The 11,563-nt window shown below is 42.3% G+C and overlaps 1 protein-coding gene across 2 annotated transcripts; it reads right to left on the bottom strand.

Annotated features, from left to right (window-relative positions):
- Positions 1 to 356: 356 nt before the first annotated feature.
- Positions 357 to 11,014, bottom strand: NFKBIZ (NFKB inhibitor zeta). Of its 2 annotated transcripts, none has more exons than XM_033134127.1 (12): positions 10,579 to 11,014; positions 8,296 to 8,435; positions 7,749 to 7,779; positions 7,524 to 7,624; positions 6,648 to 7,426; positions 5,861 to 5,966; positions 5,336 to 5,482; positions 5,081 to 5,144; positions 4,692 to 4,861; positions 3,692 to 3,802; positions 3,398 to 3,565; positions 357 to 1,675 (listed from the first exon to the last, which is right to left on the bottom strand). In XM_033134127.1, exons 1-12 carry the CDS (start codon positions 10,865 to 10,867, stop codon positions 1,622 to 1,624), a joined length of 2,160 nt encoding a protein of 719 aa, XP_032990018.1. In that variant the 5' UTR covers positions 10,868 to 11,014; the 3' UTR covers positions 357 to 1,621. The 2 variants fall into 2 exon arrangements, with proteins under 2 accessions (XP_032990018.1, XP_032990009.1); XM_033134118.1 differs by lacking the exon at positions 357 to 1,675 and adding an exon at positions 1,682 to 3,081.
- Positions 11,015 to 11,563: the final 549 nt, after the last annotated feature.

Genomic DNA, 11,563 nt, shown 5'->3' with positions numbered 1-11,563 from the left:
AATCTCCAAATTGTTTTTCCTGTTTACTGCGCCCACAAAACAAGGTCTGATAAATAAAGTCATAAACAGAGACTTAGCTTTTTTAGCTAAGTCTTCTAAATGACATAATCTTCAACAATATCTATTAAACTTCCACATTTTCTGAACCTAATAAGCCTCTATGAACTCGGCATAGAGTTTTTTGATGTTATGTACCTTCAGGAAACATATTTTCCAAGAAATTCAAATTAAAATATATTAGCTAATGTAAAAGTATTCAGATTAGTAATGAATAGTACTTTTTTCAACCCAGGGAAATATAAACAAGGGAGTAGGAAAAGAAAATGCACATCCTTAAAACGAATAGTATTATTGAATTAATGTTTATTTAAAACCATGCCATGAGTTTTTCCATGAGTGTGAATGAACTGGTTCATATCACAGCCATATTTACAGATACCAAATAACTATAACTAACTTTTGTCCACAAGACATACTGGATCAAACAATGTGATCAATTCAAAGGTTATCTTTTTTAAAAGAATTTAAGCTATAAAGATGATTAGTCAGCTGCTTGTGAGACGTCTCAAAAAAAAAAGTTTTTAATGAATCAAATTTATTACAATGAATTAGTGCAATCAATTCCAAATATGTTCCTCAGGGTATGCCAGAGGTAAGCAAAATAATATTAATAGAATTAAGATTACTAAAAAAAAAAAAAGTATTTTTTTCTGAATGGTAATATAGAACATCATGGTATATTATCATTATTTGACAATAGAAAACCAGTAAGACATGTTTCAATATTGACTTTTTGTTATTCCTATAAAAGTATAACAAAATTCCCAAAAGAGCAAGTAAATTATAAATCCTATAAAGTGAGCCATAAAGAGGTGTTTTCTTTAAGAACATGCAATTTCCTACAAATAATGTGTCTCATCTCAATGCATGAGAAAAGCATATTTACAATTCAAGTAGAGCTCAGTCAGCCACCAAGGGAACAACTCTCCATCTGCTCTGTCTACGGAGATGGTAGTTGGGTGATGACACAGCTCCTTTGAATGTGTACAATTTTTAAAAATAGTGACAATTCACTTGTTCTTTTCTATTTTATTGATTTACACATGTCAAATGTGGCCATGTTAATGACCAAATATATACAAATATTTTAAAAGACAAAAATGATAATTCTATACAGTCTGAAAAATCAAATTTTAACCATGGTATCTTTTATCTAGTCCAATGACTAGAGACTGCAACACCAATAATAACAATCAGTACTGCCATCAGGCCAAGTGAAGCCTCAACACTACATCTAGATTTACTCTTTTCCTTCCGAATGTTTTCATTTTTCTTTTAAAAATGTTTACCAAAAGCTACTGTTAATTAAAGTCAATTTTATCATTCCGATTAAATTCAGATGTCTAGATCCCAGATACCTGGGTATGAAATACTAAAATCTGCCAAGAGAAATTAGATATTTTTTTCTTTTTAATATAACCCACTATATAATAGTGAACTAAATAAGCTTGTTTCATAGAAACAACTGACATTTGCCAATACAGAGCAAATGGTCTATGTACATATACATTGGGACTGCCTAACTGACAGTGAGTGTTGCCCAGGCTCCAAGTCAATGGAGCTAGTATGGTGGAGCTCTCTGCTGAATGGACTTCCCCTTCAGGATGCGTCGGATCTGGAATGGAAATGAATAGGATTTGTGAGGGTTTTTTTAACGGTCAAAGTACCATATTTCCTTCAAAGTTTCATTCCTTTCTTACATACTCTATACCACTCCTGTCAATTTGTAAGTATAAGAAGAAATATGCAACATGTCAAGATTTTAAGGTGACTTTAAAAAATACTACCGTGTTTCCCCAAAAATAAGACCAGGTCTTATATTAATTTTTGCTCCAAAAGATGCATTAGGGCTTATGTCCAGGGGATGTCATCCCGAAAAAATCATGCTAGGGCTTATTTTCCAGTTAGGACTGTTTTCAGGGAAACACGGTAGAAGTCCTTTCAAAACTTACTACAGATCTCCTATAATAATCTTGAATAGAAGAGCACCTCTATTACTATTATCTAAAATTGAAAATCTCCAACCGCTTAAATAAGACCTATATTCCTTTTCCTAATCTTTACTCTTGCTATTTGTGAGAACATTGACTACAAGGCAATAATTATGGTATAGGACTACAGAAGTATCTCACCTATCTTGAAGTCACCTTCAACAAGAACCCAGAACACCTTATATACAAACAAATAGATCCTTAATACCCTTCAAGTCAAAAGAGCTATCTTCATATCTAAAAATTAAAGCATCTGCACATAACTTTATGGATCACAGGAAAGCCCGTAGGCTCATTCTGAGCCTAATGATTGATTTTATACTCCCATCTAACAAATTTTATTATCTCTCAGCCCATAGCAGATTAAAAGAAACAAACTAGAAGCAAGAAGATTTGGGTAGGGGATGCAACTGATAGCTGCTAAAAGATACAATGACCATAGTCTGACAATAGAACAAAGAATAAGACCCTCTCCACACACACACACAGACGCAGAAAGAAAGGAGAAATCTGAGAACACTGAGTGAGGAGTCAAACGGCTCTCCGTGAGAATGTCACTACATGACTGCACACCGCACACCTGAAGTAGAAGCAAACGCTGGGCTTAGTGAGGACTACCGTTTACTATGTCATGGTGGTTCTGTCCCTGGAACCTCTGTGAATCTCCACTTCCTCAGCTGAACCCTTACACTGCAAAGTTTTCCTATTATGAGGTATAATATACATGAAAACTTCACAAGTTATCAAGAGTGTCACTTTAAGTTAAAAAGAGCTCTACAAGCATGGGTTCCTATAACATTATGGTCATAATGAGGGCTGTGAATCAAAGAAATGGAGAAACTGCACTCCATATATTTTATTTTGTGATTATCAAAGTTATGTAATGACCTAACCCATAGCCACAATCACCCTCATTTCCCCCAGGGAAAGATTTCCATCAAAAATATCTTAAATTCTTAAAAGTCAGTTCTCATCTGCAAAAGTTCAGTCGCGTGAAATTATTCAACCCCCACAGATAATATAGCACCATCTGATGAGTAAAGCATAATTTTGTTTCAAGTATAAAACAGTTCTGGGTTCTAAATTGCATCGATAACCCTCTCGTCTCTTATTTAGTAACAGTTAGTACACAGGAGTAATTGTGACAGAGGATGTTTACTGAGCACTCACTAGCCAGGGAGTGTCCTGAATGCTCTACAGACACTGACTCATTTAATCCTGACAGACAAACACTGACAGAACCTGCTGTAAGACCACCAGCTGTCCTCCACCCTGCACAACTCAGCTCCCTTTATGTTTCAGACCAAGTGCCTGAAAGTATTTCCTGTCCCTTCTATAACCCTCACCTGCTCTCCCACAGGGCCGTCAGGAACCAAATGCACTGGCTGTTCGTTCTCCAAGTTCCGAGTACTTGGGTCGGCTCCCTTCCTCATCAACAGACGGACTGCATCCAGCTGTGTCACCCGATACTGCAGGCTGGCAGCAACATGCAAGGCAGTGTTTCCATTGTAAGCCTGAAGACAAAGAGATGAAATGACACCCGTCAGGAAGGGGGACTTGCATGAAAGTAGCTCAAAAGCTTGAAGAAAGCTTAAAGTCATTCTGACTCTCGTGCAGTTATTGAAGCTTTCTAAAAGTACCTTTGCATTCACAAAAGACAGACAACTGGGCAGCTCCAAAAAGAGGCGAATGAGTTCCAGATTGGCTTCCTCAGCTGCCAAATGCAGGGCTGTGCGGCCACTTTTACGATCCTTGTCAAAAGCAAAAGGGAAGAAAAGCATGAACATCCAGACACCACGCTTACTATGCTTTTCCCCCAGTCTCTCAAATGTCTGACTCACTTTGAATGCACCCTTCTCCACAAAGCCTTCCTTAAGCACGGACTGGATAGAATCTCTTGTTCCTCTTAAATTCCCTATTAATTTTCCTATATGCCTCTTATCAGTCTACCATTGCATACAGCGTGGCCATAAAATGTAGAAACATAGACGATACTGTTTTATCATGCATTGTAATACAATACAATAAAACTTGTGTTACTGTGTTTCCTCGTCTGTGTTTGCAGACTGGTGGCCACCCTGCACTTATAATTAGTTACACCTCTCATCTTTCTATGAGACAGTAAGCTGCCCACGGACCCAAGAAGCTTATGATTTAGGCATTTTTCCTCCCAGAGCCCCTAACTCACTGCTTTGTACACAGGTGATACTCATAAATAAACCTGAACTTTGAAGAGAATAGTTTCCAGATTAAAAAACAAACAAAAAAACAAAAAGCCCGGTTAAATCTAGATCCCACAGCGATGAAGCAACCCTGACAAAAAGCACTATCTTGATTATCAGTATATGAAAATGGTAGCCAAACTGACAGTATCAATTTCAAGCATTTTTCCCTTTCAAACAAAGATTATTTCACAGCTAAATGATCTTCTGTATAATAATACAAAGATTAAAGGCAAATCAAGAAAAGCAGATGAGATGACCTTTGAAAATTTAAGCTTCTTAACTATCCATACGTTACTACTCACTCCATTAATTTAAAAAGAGGGGAAAAAAGATTTAATCTCTTCTTGGGAATAGGTGTTTTGCAGTAACCACTTTATGTCCCCGATCCCAACTCCAAATTCTTCTGTGAATTTACCTTGGCTTCCACTGCTGCTCCCATTTGAATCAGACACTTAATGGTGTCAACCAGACTCTTGTTCTTCAGTAAAAGTTCCTGAACTTCAGGTGAGTGAGGCTGTTGGTTTCGCTGGAGCTCGTGCACCACAGCATTATGGGCCACAACCGCACAGTGTAGAGGAGTCAGGCCTAGAAAATGTGTCATAAAGCACTGGTCAAGCATCCCACCAAGTCTTTCAGTTGTTCTGTCATTACAAACCATGAGGATGGCCTCTCACATGCCCTACTGGGTCTTAGTGCTAACTGCACCTATAGAATGTGTTAGCTTGAATTATCTCCCCCCGGCTCAGTATGAAACTGAATAGGCCCCTCTTTATAAACGGCTTCTCGCCCGTGTCACATGCTTACCGTCATAGTTAGTGGCTTCAAGATCCACAAACTGATTGCTCATTGCCGCACCCTTCTGAATTGCCTGCAAAATTTAAAAAGAGGTATCTGTTAGCATAAGACCGGCTTCACATATACTTATCTATTACTATTCCAAGAACTGACTAAGTCAACTCAAAAGCGATTACTGCAACAGACAACCCACAGCCAACCTCTAACACCCAAGCCCAACCACTTCGGCCCTGTGATAATGGAAGCCTGGCTCACTCCTCTTACCTGCAGCACCTGTGAGTGGCCCTTCTCAGCACAGACGTGCAGAGGGGTTCTCCCCCAGCAGTCGGTGGTGTTCACCTGGGCCCCAAGGTTCACCAGATCCTGCACAATGAGATGCTGATTGGCAGCCACTGCCACCTGAAAGGCACTCTGGACATTAGAAAAAAAAAAAATGTTTTTAAAACATTTAACACTATCATAACAAGGAATACAAACCTAAACAAAGACTGAGGGGAAAACCCACAAAGAAAAAAGTAAATCCTATTAATAAGCAATAAGATATTGGAAGACGAGGAAACTAAAATAAACTGAGGGTGCAGCTTTATTATACCCAGTTAGTCTTTGGTCCAAGAACTATGAAGTCAATGTTAATAACTTCAAGGCTGATGGTGGCAAAGAATCAATATCTCCAAGTTAATATTAACTAAACTCGCTTGGTCTTGAGCTCTGGAACTATCTACACATAAATAAGAGACGGCTGTCATTCTTTTCACCATCTTTGCCATTTCGATGGGTCATGGGCCTCACCTGTCCATTATGCTCTTTAATATCCAGCATGTGAAGCGCATTCATCTTCCTTGCAAGGACATAGGAAAGTGCCCTTCTCCCTTGGGCAACGGCAATATGGAGGAACCTGGGAAACAAGGAAAGGAAAAGATGTGAATTACTTCTCTTTCGCTGAGTTCATCTTTAAAAAAAAAAAAAACAATTCTTCTTTCAGCACCTTCCTTGATATGGTGGTACACTCAAATGAAACATTACAGAGATAATCCATCCGAGTCGCCACAGGATGAGTCAGGCTGCCAGAAAGAAGAAGAATGCCAAGCACCACACTGATCACTTTAAACCTATTAATTTTAATATTTGTAAAAACCTTAGAGGGAGGTATTATTGTTTTACACATCAAGAAACTGAGACACAGAGAAGTTAAATAACTTGCACAAGGCCACAACAATGTCAGGACAGGTAAGTATTCAATCTACAAATCAACTCACAGCTGACAATGACCAACAAACCATGGTCTGGGTTTTATCCTACAGATACAGTCTATGCTGGTCTTTCAAAACCAAGTACTCAAAGAAGACACAGTTTTATTAATTTAGAGCAGGTGATTTATTCAGCCAGAAAAATAAGAAGGAAAATTCTTTCTTGAAATATTAGCTATCACTGAACAGCAGTTTATACCTACACTAGTCATCTTAGTAGCCAAGCACTTACTAAGGTCTAACTGGTATACCCCAGAGGGATTCTGTGCCCACTACGTGCAACAAGTATGCTTTACCAAATAAGGTACATGAAATAAAGGGAGACTCACGTGTCACCATCTGCATCCTTTGAAAGGAACTGGTCCTGGCAGATATTTGCCAACTTGCTTTCCTCCTGTTCTACTTGCCACTGAAAAAATGACTTCCCTAACTGTGTGGTGTTCATTGGGTTTCCGATGATGTTCTGGAATGGCAGTGAAGTGCTTAAAGGGACAGAGCCTGCCTCATGCCCTAGCATGGCCTCACTGGCACTATGTGGCATCACGCTGAAGTTTTGCAGGTGGGCATCATTTTGTTGCTGAACACTGGGGGAAGTCTGAACGGGAGCAGCAATATTCTCACATTCCCCATGACTACTTAGAAGGGATGCAAAACTTTGATTTGGGCAGAACTGTGGTTCTTGACTATCAAAGAGGTTTGGTTCATAGTTGGGGGACTGGGAAGTTCTGGAATAAGGGTTGTATTCCAGAGTTGGGTTGTGGGTGTAGTGCTGCGGTTGCTGCTGCTGCATGTTCTGGTTCTGAGGATACTGGTACATGGAAGCCTGATCCATCATGTGTGGGGAGCTGCTGACTTGGAATGGCTGGTATTTCTGAGGTGGAGAGAAGACCTGGCCTCCGTGGAAGTCCTGACACTGCTCTCGGGGAGAGTTCTGAGGGACCACCACGGGGCTCATCCAGCTAACTTGGACAGTATTCAGGGAAACCGGGTTGCATTCATTCTTGATGTTGATAATGTTCTGAAGCAGATCGGCACTGCTGTCCTGTTTGGATTCATTGTGGTGAACATCTTCCATGCTCTCCGCAGGCGTTGGTGTTTGAGGTGGTGTCTGAAAAGGAAAAAAAAGTGAGTTGCACACTCCCTTCCAAAATTATTCCAGGAATAATTTCCGAAAGGTATTCAGAGGAAAATAGTGCGATACTTACCAAAACCTGGGTATGTAAGGAAGCTGGCCTTTTGCAAGCTGATCCATCAGACGACTCAGGTCCTTTCCTTTTCCCACTATATGATACTGCGTTCATCAATTCTATACCCAAGAGATAGGAATATGGAATCTGTAATCATTTTATTTTACAAATTTTACCCATAACCGTGCTACAGTATTTTACTCTAAAATCCCCCATAATATCATGAATAGAAGTAACTCTTACCTGTGAATTGCTCTCTGTTCACACCTTGTGTCTATAAGGAAAAAAATGTTTCCAATTTAGTATAATATTAAATAGGTTCCTGCTTAATATACCTCAATAAACAGACTTATCTCTACCACTCTTTACAGCCCACCATAAACCTTTGATGTATTCTAGCAATATTTATTTTAACTTTAATTTTTATTCAATCTTGCAACTTCCTCATTTTCACTTTCACCTTAGTTCAATTCAGGTCAAGATGAAATTAATAAGGCCATTTGAGTTTTCCCTTTCTGATCAAAATGTTCCATTTCAACTGAACCCCATTTATTTCCTTGCCTCCAATTTGCCTTCATTTATTCATTCATTAAATTTCTCTTGTGTACCTACCAAGTACCTAGCACGGGGCTAAGTGATAGGAATACAGCAGATAGCAAGACACATATACTCTCTGTCCTCTCGACTTTGTGGTCTACAAAAGACTTCCTGCACCTCGGTCAGCAGAGAACAATAACCCGGACAGACTAATCTCCCTGCCATCCGACCCAAACTGAAAAATAGATGCCACCTTAAAATCATCCACGGGTTGACCAGAAGACTTCTGTTTATGACTTCGGATGTGCAGCAAGAGTTCTTTCACCGAGTTCTTGACACGAACACCTTGAAAAGGCCCTCTTTGCTGCCTTCCAACCCCCATATGGGGCTCAACTGTTCAAAAGAAAACAACGTATTCCAATTAATATGTCTCATAGACACAAATCTTAATAACCTCAAAAGCATAGCCGTCTAATGTATAAAGTCCCCTAAATCACCAGCTTTCAAAGCCTTTCCAACTCGCTCTGGTCAATGATTTACTTGTCAGTACCCCGCCCTACTTAAGGTTCCACATTGCCTGATACCTTTCTCCACCAGGCACCCTAAAGAATTAAAGCTCATAAAAATGTGCTTTAGGGGGTCCCCAGAGCCAATAGGTAAATCCTAATTAAGTCTCTCTCTCTCTCAGCCCTATCTATCCATGAATCAGGATCCCAGATTTTGCACTTTGACTCTCATAAATCTGTAACTAGTCTTGACTTTTGAAAAACTTTGGGAGATCAATGGATAAATGATGAATTTTTAGCTTTTCAAACCAAATGTTTTGTGTCCACATAGAAATCTAAAAGTCTATTAATCCAGTCACCTACGAAAGCACAAAACAAACTTGCTCCAAAGATCTCAATGTACCAAATCCTAACAATTAACAATGTTTTAGATTTCTTATTTATTTCACTCAGATCAGCTATGCCAAGAAAGCTGGTTAAATTCACAGAGGTTAAACACACTTCCACACACACACACACAGGATTTCCCCTCACTGACTGTTTTGGGAACTGCTCAAAGAGGCCTTCTAAATAAAAAGGAAATATGTAATCCCATTTCATATTTCAACTTTAAAATACACTTTAAAATGTAGTCTATTATAAGTACAGCATTCCACTTCTGACCACTACTATGTCACAACCTCTTGGGATGAGCTGAACAAAAAATAAAAATGCACAAAGTCAGGAAATGAATAATTCTGCCACTCCATTGGGAGTGGAAAAAAGAAAGATGACCAGAACAGTGCATAATTTGAACATGTATATCATCAATATATGAGAAAAATGACTCAACGATGAGGCAAATTAAATGACGAGTTGGTTTTATGTTTAAGTTTAGGGATCTCTTGCCAGAACCTAACATTTCTCTGGAATGACAGCAGTTAATGAATGATTCAACATCACAAGGAGAAAAATTCAGTTTCAGAAATCCCCTATGGCTGTGTGGTAAACCAAGAAAACAGCAAACTAGTTTCAGCCAGATAAAGGCCAAAGGTAGGAGAAATGGGTCTAAATACACACACACACACTTTTTGCATTTGCTCCCTTGACATACAGGGGGTACTTTATACAACCAAGTGGCTTAAATCACTTCTTTAGAAAATGGAAAATCACTCTCTATAATAAAAGACAACCAAAAACAGCAGTGGGTAGCAATGGGGAACACCTGAAAGAGAAATTCTTCAACTCGTGCTAATTACAGATTCTCCAACGTTTGACGTTATCTAGACGTTCTTCAGTCTTACCCACAGTGGCATCCTGTTTTCCCCCAATTATGCAACTCGGTTCATTAAGAAAAGAAACTAACCAAATCGTAACCGAAGAAAGGAAACATTATGTTTGTTTGCTAGATAAGCCTAACCATTCTTAAGCACACAGAACAAAAACAAGACCGCAAAAATTCTGGGCAGACCCGAAACTCGCAAGCAGCAGAAAGTAAACGCATGAACTGAGTTCGTTTTCAGTCCAGCTTCACCTTACATCTCAATAATATCGGTTTCTTTTCTTTAACATAAAGTCCTTTTACTTAAAATTTCCACAAGTACTTAGGAAGAAATAAGTCACGCCCTTACACACAGCACTCAAACCCTTTCACTAAAAAAGCCACAAGAAAAAAATTACACGTACATCAGATCCAACACCTCGCCATAGCAGGTGAATTATTAGCTTAATAAAGCTGCTTTTTAATAAAGACGAGAGAAAAATCTAACATGGTTCATTCCCCCCCCACCCCACCCTACACACAGAAATCAGAGAGCTCTGCTCCGAGACGTGTTTCAAGCTACGAGGCCGGCTGGATTTCACAGACGGTCACAGGGCATCGAGTTACGTCAAACGCCCAGCACAGGGCAAGGCCTCCCGTAGTCGCCTAATAAATGATGGCTCGTGTGATTATGTGCTGCCGCTGAGAAAGGCGCAGAAGCCACCTAACACCTGGCCGGGGCATTCGCATCGGGGCGGCCCGACTCCCCCGTCCCGGCCGCGGTGGGTACCTTGCAGCCGCTCCGCGCCAGCGCCGCCTCTCGGCCGGGACTCCACCGCCCCGCAGGACGACACGGACGAGGCGGAGGAGAAGTCGGAGGAGTCGGAGCCGGGCGAGCCGGGCGCCGACGGCCCCGACGCCGAGCAGCCGGCGTCGCAGGCGCCCGGGGCCGCGGCGGGTGGGGACGCGCCGTAGAAGTAGGCCAGGTTGAGCGGGCTGGTCATGAGGCCGCAGTCGCCGGCCGCGTCCCGCAGCCCCTCTCCGCCGCGGCCGTCGTCCAGCAGCTTGTCCACGATCATGCTCCCGGGGGCGACGCTCGGGGACCCCCAGACACCTGCGCCACCGGCTCGTTGCGCGCGGCTGCCTCCCGGCTGTAGCTGTGGCTGCCGCGGGCTCGGATGCCAATCGAAGGGATGACGGCGCGGGCAGGGGCGCGGCTCTTCTATTTAACCGGCCGTAGTGGCCAAGGGCGGGGAGAAGAGACCGCCTCCTCGCCGGCCTTCCCCGCGCCCGGCCGGGCCATTGGCTGCATCGGGGCCACCTCCCGGACCCTCCTCCGGATGCGTTCCGTTTCCAGTAAAATGTACAGGATGAGGCAATGTGCCCTCCGCCCTCGCCCCGCCCGCCCGGCTCCGCCTACACCGACCGGTTGTTTTCTTGCTTTTCACCTGGAAACCCCGGCCGAACGCGGCCTCCCACCTCCGGGACCCTGACCCCCGCCCTCCACCTCGGCCGCCCGCCCGCCCGCCGTGGAGAGATGCCCGGCCGGCCCTACCCTCGGCGCGCTCCCCGCGGGGCACAGGAGCATGGGGAGTGGGTGCGCGGTTGGGCTCTTGGGCTGTAGAGGGAGGTGGGGAGGCAGCGGAGGAACAGGTCGGCCTGGTTCCCGGAGAGGAGGAAGTCCTCCGCCTGCCCTGGCGTGGGGAGCTTTTCACCAGCCCGACTTTGGCGTCTCTGGAAGGTTCTTAAGGCCCATCTCCTCCAACGCCTCAAAG

The sequence above is a fragment of the Rhinolophus ferrumequinum genome, chromosome 2 (assembly GCF_004115265.2).
Source record: "Rhinolophus ferrumequinum isolate MPI-CBG mRhiFer1 chromosome 2, mRhiFer1_v1.p, whole genome shotgun sequence".
NCBI classification, from domain to species: Eukaryota; Metazoa; Chordata; class Mammalia; order Chiroptera; family Rhinolophidae; genus Rhinolophus; species Rhinolophus ferrumequinum.
This window is presented reverse-complemented; position numbering and strand designations above follow the sequence as displayed.